Raw genomic sequence first — 17,308 nt, 5'->3', positions numbered from 1 at the left:
ATAAAAATCCTCACAAATTATGGCCAGAAAATTTAATGAATATCTAACACATAGATTATTATAAGCTGCATTTGTATCATAGTAGTAAAGTAAAGATAGTAAAGTTATTAGAAATCTGGCACCAAATGCAAAGTTATTAGAATTTGCAGCAGTCTTTAGACAAGCATTAGATAAGATTGATATTATGATCATTTTTTCTCACTGATACCAATTTTCTCAGATTTGTACAGTCCACATTCATAGATTTTGAAATAGCATCTTTATTTGCTTACTACCATAATTAGAAACAATCAAACCTGCATTTTAGGAAAGGCAAGTTCTAGCCTACCTTGGTTGACCTGGACAGCAGGATCTTGTTAGTGTCAGGATTGGAAATTACCAAGAAATACCAAGTCTATCAGCTAGCCTGAGAAGCTGAAAAAATATACTGTATTGCTACCATGAAAACTGTGGATATATTCATGAAATTGCGAGGAGGTGGGCTCAGTCTGAGTAAGCTTTTATTTACATTTTGAAATATGCCAGAAACAGCAATGTTTATCTTTTATATGCCTTTTAAATAACGCTAATTGAATATTCATCATTAATAAATACATCCAAATATGTATTATTTTGACACACTACAATTTAATGTAGATTATAACTCTAATTTCCAGAGTTGTAATTCTCATATCATCATTCGACCTTTGCTATGTGGTTTATCAACTATTTCTAAAACTTCCTAGGCATGTATCAGAATTATATTTCATTATTCTGTGTAATATTATAATTCTAAATTAAACTTTGATGAAAGTTCACAAATTCTTTAGGAAATGTAAAGAAAGATGACAAATAATTCCATTATTATTATTATTTTCAATTCAGAAAGTCAGAAAACTACCCCCCCTTTGATGGACTAGTACAAACTAAGTGATTCACTGAGATAAAGAAAATGAGACACTGAGTTGTCTCCATCTCCATGTAAAATAGAGAAAATGTGGACCAATATTATTGCATCTTACATAATCTGACCTTTATTAATTATAATTCTTGTTTCTTATTAAATAGCTACAGTTAAAAGTACGTTTAGAAAAACAAGGACAAACTACACTACGTTTTATTACAAAGAGCATACTGTGAAAATGCATCAGCTCATCATCACAGTAATCTCACCAGAGTGTCATCGGACGTCAGGAAGGAAAAATGCTAACTTAGATCTCTTGGGATGCTTGCACAAACCTGTCTCATCTCTCCTACCCTATCCCGAGTAGCAGTCCTGAAAACTCTGCTCTAACCACCATGAAGTAGACCTGCATTCCTCAGGAAGAATAGTGGAAGGGCACAAAAAATTGCCGACAGCCCACTACCCATATCAACCAGAGGGAACAGTAATACTGCCCCTGAAAAAAAACCTGTAGATTGGGAGCAGTAAGGAAGAATTTCCACAGCATGAGATCCAACAATGGAAATCTTGCTGTCTCCTCTTCCCACCACCACCATGCAAAGAAACACTACAAACAGTTATTGCAGGGTTTCCTCTTGCTCCACAACAGGAGTAACAGTTAATCAGCTCAGTTTCTCAAGGTCTACAGACCCACAGGACACGGGGGACAGGCCAGTTTCAGATCAGTGTGGCCCTCATGAGTGAAAGAAGCCCTAATGTCAACATTTATGAATGACAAAAACAGCTGCCAACATTTGATAATATGCAGTCCATTTTAAGCTGCTTGGTTTTTTCACTGATTGGATATTGAATATATTGGATATATTCTGGTCCATTTCTTATATTTTCTGTTTCAACAGTATTATTACTTAACAATGCTTGGAGGCAATATCAATACCCTTTTTCTAGAATAAAACAGAATTTTTAACTTTTTTATTTAGCTGAAGTGATTTTCAATTAAAACTGGTTCTTTCCTCCTAAGAATTACCTTGCAAAACGACAGCTTGTTCAGGCTATATTCTGAATCACAAATACCACATTGGTTGAAAAGAAATAAACAATGTACTGCAAATTGCCACAGCAAGGAAAAGAGCAGTACAAAGCGAAGTGTAAAACTAGAGACCTTAGTCTTTTCATCAGGCTCAGCCCTTAGGTAGTTCAAGGAGATACTTGCAGAGAAGCAGAGTCATCAGATGTTTGTGTAGAATACCTCACATGTCTCACTGTTCACTTTGATGGCAGGTGGTTTCATGTGTAGTTTTTAGTTTCTTTGTGATTTTAAGTCTTTAAAGATGCATCATTCGGAATCGGATAAGTCACTTTAAACAAAGCAAAGCAAAAATATCACTATTTATAGGACAGTACTTTGTTACATTGCACTTTCACTGTCACCTATTATTTTAAAGTATCTTTTAAGTAACTGAAGGAATTTTAAACAAACAATGAAGAGCAGCCAACTGTACCAAGAACAAGGTAATAATAAAAAAGAACAATTCTAACGAATTTCTCATATTCGCACAAAATCAGAGCACTTTTCATCTCTATTGAGGAACAATATCAAAGTTAAAAAGAATTGCTGATCCATATCTGACACTAGGTCTACCTATTTGTATGACAGTTGTTGCTTTTTCTATGAAAAAGACAGATTGAAAAATAATGCGTACAGCAGAAGATAACCATTGGCATATATACGGTAGATGAGATTATTCTAAAATAAAGGTAATAACATTATCTTTCATTAAGTCTAAAAGCCAATTCAAACATTTAGCTTCGTTCTCTCTTTGAAACCGTTTATAAAGAGAAACTCCAATATAAGGAGTCGTTTTTTTAATAAATACACTTATATCTAAATTTGCTGTTCACGTGGTCCTCAACTTATGACCACAATTGAGCCAAAATTTATGTTGCTAAATGAGAAATTTGTTAAGTGAATTTTGCCCATTTTACGACTTTTCTTGCCATAGCTGTTAAGTGAATCACTGTAGTTGTTAAAATTAGTAACATGGTTAAGTGAATCTTGTTTTCCTATTGACTTTCAGAAGGTTGCAAAAGCTGATCACATGACCCCAGAACACTGCAAATGTCATAAATACGAGTCAGTTGTCAAGCATCCGAGGGTAAATCACATAACCATGGTGATGCTGCAATGGTCATAAGTGTGAAAAATGGTCATAAGTAACTTTTTTCAGTGCTGCTGTAACTTTGAACGGTCACTAAACAAACTGTTGTAAGTTGAGGTCTATCTGAATAATAGTAAAATTACACAAGTAACCATTCTGCATTATTGATATAAATATAATTTATAACCTAAAGAGTAAGTTTTCTATTCAACAGTTAGTATAGATGGGTAGGACAGTAGGCCGGGGGGGTGCCACAGAAGGGGACCGGTGAGGAGATGCAGGTGTCAATTCATGGGAGGCCTGGTAAGTGGGTGTGGGGTGTATGGGGCAGCTCCACCCCCACCCCAGCTTGATTTTTAGGCTTGCCCCTCACCCTAAAACTGGGGTAGGGCTTATATTAGGCCCACCCCCAAAAATCAAGGTAGGGCTTATTTTCAGTGTAGGTCTTACTTTTGGGAAAACGTGGTATATACTTTCCTCAATACAGTATTAGAAATTGTGTTCATTATTTCAGATTGCTTTATACTTTTGTAAATGAATAAGGGAACAATTCTCACGCATCATTTATTCCACATTATACAATATGTTATAAAGCAAAATAAAATAACTTTTGCATTATTTTCTTTCCAATACCAGAATCAATTTAGCAAACCCAGACAAGCTTGATTCATCAAATTAGCCTTTCTTATTACAAATGTCAAGTTCTATAAATGTGTTATTGTTCAAAAATATTAAAAAGTGACATGCTGCAACACAAAAATCAAATCTGATCATGTTATGTTAGCAGAAGTGAAACTTGATTAAGTGATAACAAAAGTGCCTTATTATTTCTGTAAGTCTCTATAGAAAGCTGAACAATTCATGGGACTAAGTACAGTAAGGGAAAAGGTTTGCTTACAAGGATCCATATCTGGTCTCATATTTAGAGACAATGTTCTTGCATTTTCCCATTTCCTTCCGTAGTTCTGCAACTTCGGTCCTCAAGGCTGTGTTCTCCTTCTCCAGAAAAGCAGCTCGGATTGTGATCTGATTCTCTTTTAGGCGCCGAGCATCCCGAGATCGCTTGGCTGCCACATTATTTTTCTTCCGCCTTGTCCAATATTTTTCATCCTATGTGGAAACAATCAGATTGACAGTTTAGTATTTAGCGGATATTTCATTGATTCTTGATCTATTATCTGATTTTTCTTATGACCAAACATGACTGGAATGCTTGTTTGCAAGCTACTGCCCACAGTCATTGTTAACCATGCTCCAGATTAGGCTACCACAATGAAGTGAAGAGGGCTACATATAGAGATTACTCAGAAATGTGGTCCAGAATATTATGATTTAACAGATAGTGGAAGCAATGGAGTAGGAACTGACTAAAGATATTACTGTTGACCAGAACTAGTCAGGCAAAAATACACCAATTTTTAAATTAAAATTTTAAATTTTCTGACTACCTTTCACCTAATGGCAGTTTTTGTTCATCTACATGAGAATTTTGGTATGGCATCACAGTGCTCTTAAAATCAATTTATAAATCAGATGAACTGAATTGATAAAAATCAGATTGTGCCATTATTTGATTTTTATCTCACCTTTATTACTTTATAAGTAAATCAAGGCAGCAAACATTTCCAATGTGCTTTCCTCCTCCTATTTTTCTCACACCAACAACCCAGTGAGGTGGATTGGGCTGAGAAAGAGAAAGACTGGCCCAAAGTCACCCAGATGGCTTTCATTCCTAAAATGGGATTAGAACTTACATCTCTGGTTTCCAAGCTAGCACTGTAACCACAACACCAAACTAGCTCTTGCCTTTTAATTCCATCAAGGATCTTTAGGAAGGGGAATTTAATTTCTAATTAATCTCTACTGCTGGTAAAATCTAGATATAACAAATTGAATACTGTCCTTAATTTGGGAAAGGAACAGTCACTTCCCTCAAAGAGGCTGGCTTTCATACCCATTAATTCAATAAAACTGGTTACATCTGCTTAGAATGGAAAGAAGAAAAGCAAAAGGAACAAGATGGACTTCTATGAATTTCTAAGGATGAAGTCCACATGTTTTTTCTTCATCTTCTCCACAATAAACATTCACTGAAACCCCGAAGCTTATTCAAGGAGGTAATACTCAGTGGAGAATCAGCTTGATGTAGTAATTAAGAATACTGGGTTAGAAACCGGGAGTCTGGTCCTGTCTTAGATATAAGCCCAACTAGGTGATCCTGGGTCACTCTGTCTCAGCCCATGTAGGTGCTAAGAGTCAAAATAGACTTGAAGGTAAGTAGGTAGGTAGGTAGGTAGGTAAGTAAATAAATAAATCTTAACTAGATTAACTAGGCTGACTGCATTGATTTTACTTGATGTGTGTGGGATTGTTGCCTTCCCTATATTTCCCTTTTCCCAATTCATTTTTATATCAACAGATTTGGCTTAATTAATATAAGGCAATTTTTCATTATAATCTTCCCTGTATACATTATACAGCTACATTTTGTGCTTCAGGTTGTATACAAGATTTGTAAATCTTCTATAGTTCTGGGAATGAAGATTTTTTTTATTTTTCCAGACCCATCTTCCCCTCCCCCACCCCCATTTTCTTAAAGCTGAACTGCAGGAGAAAATCCTAGATACAAAGGCAAATCATTCTTCAGAAGGATAGAGTAAGGGACAACTGGAAGTTCAGCCTGACTAGTTGCAGTTTATAATAATTATCTTTCACTGGGGAAGCCTTGGAAAATGTTTTAAATTATCCTCCTTCTGCAGCAATCTGAAACAAATGAAACAAAGTATCCTTTATTAAATCCTAACAATGTTATTAAATTATATTATGGGGACAAGTAAGAAGATGATAAACTGCCATTCCTCAAGAAACTTACACTAAATCCACCAAATTTTAGAACAAATAATCTGCTGATTAGAAAGACTCCATTGTTGTGGGAAACTCCAGTAGCACAGTTAAAAATGTACTTTGCAGCCAACAAACATGATTTCAAATACTTCTGAAATATGATCACTCATCTAAGCCAAGGCTTTTCAACCAGTGGTACGGGTACCACCTGTGGTACATTGGCACCTGGCAGGTGGTACGGGACCATCCTAGAAAAGTGGTAGCGGGGGAGGGGAATGAGCTGAACCGGTGGCAGCACCGCACAAGCCTGAGCGAAAGATGGCTGGAGCTGCAGGGCTGTCAGGGCTCAGTGGAAGCGCCAGGATCAGTGCCGCTTTCCAGCTGATCGGCGCTTCTTCGGGGCTGTCAGGGCTCAGTGGAAGCATCAGGATCAGCGCCAGGATCCAGCTGGAGCTCGGCGCTGATCATGATGCTTCCGCTGAGCCCAGAAGCGCCAGGATCAGCTGGAATGTTGCAGCCTCTCCAGGGTCTTGTGATTTACATTCAGATGCTTGGCAACTGGTTCGTATTTATAACGGTCACAGTGTCCCAGGGTCATGTGAAGTGACCAAAACCTGCTGCAACCACCCAGCAGACGGGGGGAATAAAAACCAAACACCCCCCCACCTCACCCCACCCCCGCTGCCAATCCTCAACAGAAATGCTCACAACAATGAAAACCTCGGACAGGAGGAAGAGCGCCGCCTTGCTCGGCTGTGGCTCGGGGGGCACTTTTTTCAGTGCCATTGTAACTTCGAATAGTCACTAAGCGAACTGTTGTAAGTCGAGGATTACCTGTACTTTATCACTTTTTTCCTTTTTTGGGGAGGGGGTTAAGTTTTTGACACCTTGCTAGGCGACTGGTGGTACTCGGATATTGCCATATCCTAAAAGTGGCACAATGGGTGAAAAGGTTGAAAAGCCCTGATCTAAGCAATAACAGAACAAACACAATTACCTTTTGATTTTCTGGGACAAAGACTTTCTTGGCTTTTTTAATCATAGGCTGTGGTTTCAAGTCCTCTTCAGCAAACTTATGCTTTCTAGGATTAAAGAGCTCTCCTCCAGGCACAGTGGACAGCACTAAATCAGCAGGGTCAGGGTTGAAATTCACATCAATCTCAACACAATCTGGATCAACAGGGCTGGGAGTCAATCTTTCATTATCTGAAGAGGACTCTGGAAAAAGGAAGATAAATTTAATAGTAAGCAGCATGAAGAAGATAACTATGAAAAAACAGAAACATTAAAAGGAGCCCTTTATTCATAAAAACATATTATGTAGTGCAATACCAGTACCTAAAACTTTAGAAAGAATAACAGATATACAATATTAATAATTTTATGATAACCAACAGAAAGGCAATTAAAAGGGAAATAATATCCATTTTTTCACTTTCATGTCCAAAACCTAACTATCCAATAAAGTATGCATCATACTTTACATCAAAGNGAGCCCTTTATTCATAAAAACATATTATGTAGTGCAATACCAGTACCTAAAACTTTAGAAAGAATAACAGATATACAATATTAATAATTTTATGATAACCAACAGAAAGGCAATTAAAAGGGAAATAATATCCATTTTTTCACTTTCATGTCCAAAACCTAACTATCCAATAAAGTATGCATCATACTTTACATCAAAGAAAGGGAAACAAACATATGTGGCTTTGTGACGAACTATATTCTAGCCATCTGAAAACATAATCAAAAATTACTGAAGGATATCTGCAGTTCTATCACAGTATTATGATAAGTTCATAAGCAAAATCCCAGAAATGTACAGTAATAAAAACTATTATTTTTACTGAAGAAAGGACACTCACATAAAAAGGATACGACACTAGAAAGTCCTGTATTTAGTCTTGCTTTAAGGAAGACAGTGGTATTAATTTTCAGAATTCTCATGTTCTCTATGTCCACTAAGAATATTGGGGGAAAGCAATTTTAAGTGGCTCTCCAAATAAATATGTGAAAATCTGATAAGAGTTAAGTTACCTGGCATAGAAAAACATTCCAGGAATTAAAACTAAGAATTAACATCTACATGGGACTATTCTCATACATATTCCCAAAGGTTTATCTTGCACCTTAGGAGCCTACACATTTGAGGTGCTTTTTTTTCTGGATGAAAGAGGAAAGTAATGGTCCTCCAATAGAAATTCTTCAGGAAAGAAAGAAAAAATAATAAAGATGAAACCAAAAAGGACCAAAAAAGGAGGGCCACAGAAACTATTAAGAACTCTGAATATTCACAAATGCACTACTATTCAATAAGTTTTATGTCTAGAAAACAAAAGTGATGAGGTGAGAATATTGTTTAATAAAGGCAATGAAGTATAATTTTTAAGTCAAAATGGATTCTGGACAACTATAATCTGTCTATCTACTCACTTACAAGGAAATATTTTGGTACTATACCCTTTGGACATTTGACTGAACATAGGGGAATTCAGATGTATGATAACATGGGAAACATTAGAACATGAGCAAAAACAATCATAACATTTCTGTACTTTATCGGTAAATTCATATGCATTTTTATGTACATTTCTCTTTATATTTTCCAACATTTTTAAAATCAGTTTTCCCAAATAATACTTTTTGACCTAGCATAAGCATTTTTCTAGATTGTTCCAAATGAATATTTTTGAATGCAAATTTTGAATGCATGCTGCAAAATGAAATTGTATAGTGTGAATTATTACTAGCTAGTTTCCATATAACTTCAATAATGCAAATTCCACTGAAATGTAAACTGAGTATTCCTTTCTTAATAATGTATCACAAGAGAGAAGGAAACTGACAAAATGTTTTCCCCTCCATCATTAAGTCTGAAACCCAGTGATAAATGCCTTTAATGTAATAGCATATAAGGCAGCATATATTAATACTAATTAAACAAGACAGATTTGACAATAATTCATTTTACATTCTACATTTATTTGAATTAAAATAACGTATTTCCAGCACAAAGTAGAATACATAGTGCTACCCCTTTCATCTCTTGTTTACATATTAATAGAATCAGTAGTGTGAACCAGTGAAATATTATTTGTTTCTGCCCTGTAACTTGCTCTAAAATTATTTGTTGTTAGATTGTGTATTATTGAATTACCCATTTCTAAATTCAGGTTTTATTTTTTGCATAACAAGCAAATTGCTCATTCTAACCATTTAATTACTTTTCTGATCTTTGCATTGGAATTAAACTAATAACCCAATCACCACATAGGCAAACTTTTTTTGTACAGCATCCTTTTTTAACCCCTTAACACACCTGTATTTTTGGTAGTTTCTGATAGATTGAAAACCACTGTGGAAGATGATGCAGGTGGAGTAGTAGCAACAGAAACAGTGGCAGGTTCTTTTCCTTCCAGTTCAGCCACAGGCAGGAGGGGATTCTGATTCAGATCCAGATGAGCAGGACTGGAAGGGATTCCATTTTCCAACAGGAATTCATCAAGATCCATATACTCCAGATGAAAAGACTCCCCATCATAAGGAATAGTTTTATCCCAAATGGGAGGCATGAGGGAGGCAGAAACTGCCATTGTAGTTGCAGCTGCTGCTTCATCTTCCTCAAGTTTTTCCTTCTTCTCTTTATCTAGAAGAAAACAGAATGATGCTATTAGTCTTGTGCAGAACTATATTTAACCATGAGTTTATTAGTCCTACAGATTGTAACACTTAGCTGACCATGGCTGATACCCTAAAAGCTAGTAGACTCTGTACTGCTGCCAAAACAATCTACATGGAGATTAGCCAATCTGAATTTGCTGAAGAAATTTGATCAATCACCTTTGAGTATATGAACCAATAACAGAAAATAAAGTTGAAGAAGTTTTCAACATTTTAAATGGCTCATTTAATATACAGTCCTTTCATACCCAAATAATATAATAATGCACTGAATATGTGATGAAATGTCCATTTGCATTTCTAAGTATTTTAAGTATTTAAATATTGTAAGTATTTTAAGACATATAAAAATACAAAGATGCATAAAAGACGCAAACCAATAGGTCAGTTTTGTTTCCTGAAAATTATCCCTCTGTGTTCAACTAATTGTATTCTTAGTTATGTAGATATAGGACTGGCTCAATAAAAAAATATTGCATATCCTAGTTAAACAGAATAATTTTGCTGCATTAATATATTATTGCAATTTTAGCACCAGAATTTAGTTTTTAATACTAGAGCAACGTAAAATGCAAAACAAACCATAGATGTTAAGAAATTAATTCAAAATAATATGAATTTCAAAAATGTAATCTTGTTTCAAATACATATACCAAATCAGAAATCTATATAAATAAAAATGTAAATGTTCGTTTGTTCAAAATCTTAAATCTCCGGAAGTTCTTCACCGATTGCTTTGAAATTTTGACACAACGTTGCATTCGAATACGTGCATGTTTTTATATACCTATATTATATAGATGTCACACTTGTGACAGGTAAAAACATGCTTTTTTTAAAAAAACAGCACCATCTGTTGAACGTAAAAGCAACACACGCTTTTACCAGACTGAGCCACAGCAACGCGTGGCTGGGTACAGCTAGTGACTAATAAAGCAAAACATTATATAGTCTTAAGTCCAGTTGCTTTGTATTCTTCAATCAATATGTAAAATCTTGAAGTTACATGGCTACTATGTTTTGAATATCAAGTGCACAATGCTGCTGTTTCTTTAGAAGGGGGGAGAGACAGAGGATATCAGAGCTACTTTCATGTAAATGAATATTTAAAACACAGATCTGATTATTCAAACTGAGGCACCAAGTGTTGAAAATTAAATCACCACTAAGGTTTGCTGCTGAATTTAGCTAATTTACTACTGAAGTTGAAACTCAAGTACTTTGGCCACCTAATGAGAAGGAAGGACTCACTGGAGAAGAGCCTAATGCTGGGAAAGATTGGGGGCAATAGAAGAAGGGGACGACAGAGAATGAGGTGGCTGGATGGAGTCACTGAAGCAGTAGGCGTGAGCTTAAATGGACTCCAGAAGATGGTAGAGGACAGGAAGGCCTGGAGGAACGTTGACAATGGGGACACGACTTCGCAACTAACAACAACTAACAACAACTACTTTCTTCTCTTATGCCACTGGTTAAAAAATGACTAATTCAAAGCATTTAAACCAGTGTTTCTCAACCTTGACAATTTTAAGGCATGTGGACTTCAACTCCCAGAATTCCACAGCCAGCAATGCTGGCTGTGGAATTCTGGGAGTTGAAGTCCACATGCCTTAAAATTGTCAAGGTTGAGAAACACTGATTTAAACAGAAAATATATAATGCAAAAGTCAGAAAAGCATTCATCCGACAGATAAGGTAAAGAGGTATATGACACTACACATCCAGAATCAAACAACAGAAGGAAATCCCCTCCCAAACTAAACACAGAACATTTTTTATCTAAATTATTTTAGATAGTTATGCCACATGCAATTATCAGCAATCCCTCCGTGTGGCTTATGATGAAGCACTGAAAACAAATGCATTCTTTCTCATTGGTACCAATAAAAAACAACCCTTTGCATTCTCGCTGAAGCTCCCCATTTGTGATTTCCCGAGTCCCTTTCTCAAGACCGGGAAGGGAAGAGCAGAGTGTGCACGTGTGCGCCTGTACTTTGCAATAGATCAGTGCAACAGACCGATCAGGAACCTGAAATCCAACCGCTTCCCCGAAGGCAAGAGTGCTCGGTGTGCTTCCACCACCCTTTTCGGGGCCGGCCGTCCCTGTACACGGTTATCCCAAGGAAGCCCCGCTGTGTTAAATGGAGATTACTTTCAAGAAACCACCCACAGACTCGCCGCCTTACGCGCTCAGAGCTTCAAAAACAGATATATACGCAAATAAGCGACGGGTCGGTGCTGCAGGTGCCGGGCGATGAACCGCTCCGCGGCAACCCCGAAAAGCAACCCCCATGGGGCGCCCGCCAGGACACACGGCAAAATGGATGCGACGTGCCCGTCCGAACTGAGCCATCAGCCGCCGCCGCCGCCGCCGCCGCCGCTGCAATTCCCCTTTGCTCTCCACCGCCTCCCTCCCGTCTACCGCGCATTTCCATCTGCAGAGGCCGAGTCTACCCCGAGACGCTCCTGCCACCCTCACCCAGGCGTGCGTCCCGCGGAGGGTTTTCCATCAGTTTCTTCAGCACCAAGGGAAAGGCACCCCTCGGGCCCCGTTCTTGCTGCACGGCTCCCGCGGTCCCCGCTGCCGCTGCTACCTCCTGAGGTGCGGCACGGCTGGACATGCTATTGATGTGCCGGAGCCGGCCGGCGGAGCTCGAGCCCCACTGGAGGCCCAGAGGGAAGAAAGACGCGAGAAACGACGCCAGCGGAGCGGACGCCGCGGAAAAGAAAAAAAAATAATAATAATTAAACCTATCGTTGCCCCTCAAAAGTTAACGAGAGCGCATGCGCCACTTCCCTCGGCGCGCCTCCGACGGCCCTGGGAGATACTTATTATTCGTGACCGCCTTTCAGTTGCTCGCGCTGTGATTGGCTCGCCCGGCCGAAAGACGGAACTGGCTCGATACCGCAGCCACTCCGCGACAAGCTGGAACGCAGGCCTGGCACGTGCCGCGGAGCGAGGAGCGTTTCGCGAGAATGCGGGCACCGCCCCTTCCCCTCTGCTGGCGTCAGTAGCCCCGCCGAGACTCCCATCGTTTAAAACACGACGAGCGCCTCCAGTGCTAAACCTTAAATGACCCCAGAGGGTGCGCCAACGATCGGAGAAACAGTGGCAAGGCGGAGCTTTTGAGCTGCAAGGAACTCTGGGGGCGGGGCGAAGTAGAAAAGGAGCAGAAGGCTTTCACACCTAAGCTGGCGTCGGGACGCTCAAAGGGCCTCCGCTTCAAACGAAAGCGAGGCGCGGAAAAGACCGGGGTGAAGGGGAGAGGAAGGCGGTGACTGAGTAGGGTACTCCAACCTGTGGCCCGCCAATTGAGTTCTACTACATTTCCTCATCTGGAATGGTCAAAAGCCGTGGCCGGCTGGCAATTACGGGAGCCCATTCAAAAATCTGGAGGAGCACAGGTTGAGGAAGCGTCCCGCTCGCAAATGTATGCCGTATATTCATTCAGGCAATAAACTGCTCAGGGCAGGGCAGTCAGTAGCCTGGCCATAGGTCCAGTGAAGATGCTGTCCCTTTGATGACATCAAAATAATGCTCTGGTGGCAGCCCAACTGACTTAGCAAATGGGCTGGGAGGGAAAACACAACCTTGTCCTTCAAACAGCAAAAATGTCTTGGTACACCCTTAAGGCTGAACCTTCAAAAAATAGTTAAAATAGTGAAATACAAAAGAAAAGGGTCCATATATGCAGTCACACCAGTTACCCTTTCATTGATTGCTCTTGTCTTCCCTATTGGCCATTTTGAAAATAATTTCCTTGGGAAGTCAATTTTGCTGATTGATAAAATGTTGCAGAAATATTAATTCACTGACATTTGATTCTTCAAAATGCTCTCTTAAATATTAAACATTACAGGTCACGTCAAGTAATTGATCTTAGGGAAAAAGCTAATCAGGATCAGATCTGGCTAGTCTTTGGAGAGCAAGTCACCAGAAAATTCTCATATGATAAACTAGACTGGGAACTTGAAAAAACATCCCAAAAGAAAATAATTACAAACTATTTCCACGTTATTGCCAAGTAAACTATGTGTGGACACTAGGAATTCAATTTGGCTTATGGAAATTTTTAACATTAAATGTTACAAGTGAGCATGACGTACTATTACTTTGGCACATGGGTTAGTTTGATTGGCATAAGTATTCATATCATTCTTCTCTTACCCTACTTCAATAATTCAACAGGTATTAGTAAAAGTTCTAAAGAAACAGAGGCAAAGACTAGTTTCCTAGAATACACTAGTCAAAGTCAGAACAAAATAGTCTATACAAATTCCTTTTGATCATTAATTCCAACACTAGTTGCTTCCATATTTTTGAAAAATTCAACTGGATATTGCATATTCAGTCCCACTGAAAATATTTTCTTGTCAGATAACAATAGTAACAACACCTCCAACAATAATAATTTATTAAACTTATCTAGAGCCTATGTAAGCAAAATGGAACTATCTCTGAGAAAGAAATTTGGAGCTCAGAATAATACAATTAGTTATAATAAGATTTTAACTAATAATATAATTAGTTATAATAAGACACTCTTAATATATTCTCAGCACAAAAAATGACGTGATAAGGCATATTTATAGCCTATATCCTCCAAGTTACTTTAACCAGATTACTTATTGTGAGGGGTTGAAGTGAGGAGTCCTTGGTGCTCTTTCAGTTTGGTTGTTTTCTTGCAGACATTTCATTACACTGATGCTATCTAATTTGGGTAATGAAATATCTGCATGAAAACAACCAAACTCAGAAAACACCAAGGACTCCTCATTTCAATCCTGAGCTACAAAAATTCTCCTCTATTGATACCATTTGTTGTGCTTGACAGAATGACCTGATTAACCTCAGTTTGAAAAATAAAGGAGACAGGACCAAAGAAGCAATTTTCTCCATTATTGCTCTGATCTACTGAAATAAAATGCCCCTCCCCTCCCCAAGATATCTAGTTGGCCTCAGTCCCTACTTATGTCATCTTTTGGAAAGCTGTCAAAATCTAGCTGTTCTGACAAGTCTTTGGAGATCAGTATCTGTTCTTTGCCTACCATCTGTTTGGCAATACTGTATGCTATCTTAAATTTACATTGTTTTAATGAATGTTACATTTTGGCTTTACAATTTTATTACTGAAGACAGGTTTTAAGATATTTTCAGTTGTGGCAGTATACATACAAATGAAGACAGACAGACATAGAATCAATGACAACCTGAATTTGGTGGTGTCTACTAGAAGGACAACGATCTGATTTATGTTAACTGTCTCTGGTCCAGGGTCACAGTATTAGGAACTAGGTTGTTTCTTGCCTTTATTTTTAAATAAAATATATAAATATATTGCTGCCTCTAAGCTATCCAAAAAATTATACCCATCAATTGGTGCGTATATTTCAGTTGAAAATCAAATTATAGGACCACATTGGGGAGAGGAGATATGATAGCCCTCTCCAATTACCTGAAGAGGTAACACCTGGAAGAGCATGACCTGTGCTCTACTGACTCAGAATACAAAGTGAAAGACATGCAATACTGGCCTTAAATTATAGGTTCCAATTGAATGTTAGGACAAGCTCTAATGTAAGAGGAGTCAGTGGTTGAGTTAGTTACCTAGGGTAATGGTGGCCTCCTTATAATTGGATGTATTAAAGCAGAGGTGAATAGACGGGGGAATGCCTTAATAGATTTCTGCACTTAACGGGTAGATTTAGTAACATAAATAACCTTTGCCAAGTCTAATTTTAAGGACTGTTCATTTAAAACAGCTGCATTAATTATGCTTGGAAATTAAATGTGATTCTTTCAATTTAGCTCTGATCATATAACTTGTCAAAACGTTAAGGTATCCTTAGATATCACTTCATGAGTTCCAGTCTTTGAGAACAAGGCAGGGAATGCTCAGAAATAAGATTTTCTACTTTGGCACTCAGTTGTAGAATATTGCTTAGAAGTGAGCCTGACACAAAATGTTTTCCTTTTTTTCAGCATCATGTCGATTTACTGAAAGCAAGAATTCAGTCTCAATTTCTAAAGCACTTTAGTTAATTTCAGGCAAATGAAAAGCTAAATTTCAAACTTTAAATAAAAGTGTATAAGCTCGTTCGTTCAATCATCAGTTTCTCAGTGTTATCTCTTATTTTTCATATCTCACCATCAATCTTTCCTTCCCCTTTATATCCATCTCCTTTTAATCCCTCCTGCTTCTATCTCAGCTTTCTGATTTCCCTTCTCTTCATATCTTTCTGTCACCCCCAATTTTCTTTCATCTCCTACAGCTTTCCAGACTTTCACTTCTTTTTACTTTGCCAATCGCCATCTCTTCTCCTCCATATTGAATTTTGTGATATCACAACATAGTTCATTTTTGTATGCAAACAATTAACACACACACACACACACACACACACACACACACACACACACACACACAGAGGAAGTTTGCAAGAGAAAATGGATCCTTTGGAGTGGGTAATTGCAACAGATTGATATAAAATAGAATAACATTTCCACTTGGTGTCCCTTGAATCCAAGAAAAGGATAATCAGTTTTCCCCTGTGATCTGAATAGTTGAACAAATTCCCAATAAAAATATTTGGAATTCATCCAAGATATAACAATAAAAAATGGCTTATAATAAACATATGAACCTTGTGTGATGCAGACTTTCCCAAAGCAAAATAAAATAAAGAGGTACTCATTGACTGTAAGGAACAAACACAAACTTGTTATGCATAGTAGTTCATAAAACTGTAACAGTAATAATGGGAAAATTAAAATACTTCACAGAATTTACCCAACATGTCAATCTAATGACATTGACAATCTTAGGGAACAAGATTTTTGTGGATATTCTCGCCTAGGCAATTTATCTATACATCAACCATTCTCTAAAGCTTAACTAGAATAGTTAAATACATATCAAATATAGAAATATTCTATACAGAAGAAGATAATAATGGACAGTGCAGAAGAAACCTTTTCTTGAATTCATAGTTTAATTACTCCCATAGATATTACACATGCAATGTTAGCTTGATTTCTCACATGCCAATAAAAGTGGCTCTATTATTAGTAGCTGAGGGATAGTTACCTTAGAAAGAGGCCTTAATATGAAAATATATTTGAATGGGATAGCCAGAATCCCAAAGCATCATATTCAGTACATCAGTACGTCATATTCAGATGAAAATTATTTCTTTATGAGATAGGATGACCACCCATAAAGAGTGTTGCCATGGCATTATAATCTGAAAATGCAATTTCAAATTAGTCTAGATAAATCTGAACCTTTAGAGATCTCACTATTTCCTTAATCCCTGATTCTATATAATAAATTCCTTCAGATTTATTGACCAGCGAACAGATACTTGGTTTCATGTAAGAGTCAGAACAGAGTCTGCAAGGAAGAAAACAGACTTATCAGTGATTAAAAAATATCTGTGCTAAGGGATCCCTAAACAATACCAACTATTGCCCATTTCCTCTCTTTTCATCATGGCATAAAATATCCGTTCAATATCATTAGCCTCACGTTATTGCCGGTGGCAGGCGACTTCGTCGGTCGCAGCTGTTTGCTGCCTCCCGCCTGTTTCGCGTAAAAGCCGGTTTGACAGCCAGCACCAGCTGTCAAACGGCTTGATACCTTTCCCCTGGGTATAAGGGGATAGGTGAGCTGCCCGGGGTAGGAGTTGAGTTCCCGAGTCGTCCTATATGGACGATGTAGGTGAGAACTCCTCC

At 37.9% G+C, this 17,308-nt stretch overlaps 1 protein-coding gene across 2 annotated transcripts in view; it reads right to left on the bottom strand.

Annotated features, from left to right (window-relative positions):
- Window positions 1–1,871: 1,871 nt before the first annotated feature.
- TEF (TEF transcription factor, PAR bZIP family member) overlaps window positions 1,872–17,308 on the bottom strand; it is an 18,156-nt gene continuing 2,719 nt past the window's right edge. The window contains exons 2-5 of one of the 2 annotated variants that reach the window (XM_015813608.1): window positions 9,212–9,538; window positions 6,884–7,104; window positions 3,941–4,152; window positions 1,872–2,241 (exon numbers count right to left, since the gene is read on the bottom strand). In XM_015813608.1, the coding sequence (XP_015669094.1) occupies window positions 2,220–2,241; window positions 3,941–4,152; window positions 6,884–7,104; window positions 9,212–9,538 (782 nt within the window). In that variant the 3' untranslated portion in view covers window positions 1,872–2,219. Of the gene's footprint in view, window positions 2,242–3,936; window positions 4,153–6,883; window positions 7,105–9,211; window positions 9,539–12,046; window positions 12,199–17,308 lie in introns of those variants that run through there. The other variant, XM_029283660.1, reaches the window with a different exon arrangement.

Source organism: Protobothrops mucrosquamatus, unplaced genomic scaffold, assembly GCF_001527695.2.
Source record: "Protobothrops mucrosquamatus isolate PMUCROS unplaced genomic scaffold, P.Mucros_1.0 scaffold173, whole genome shotgun sequence".
NCBI classification, from domain to species: Eukaryota; Metazoa; Chordata; class Lepidosauria; order Squamata; family Viperidae; genus Protobothrops; species Protobothrops mucrosquamatus.
The sequence above is the reverse complement of the archived record's forward strand: the minus strand, read 5'-3'. Positions and strand labels throughout refer to the sequence as shown.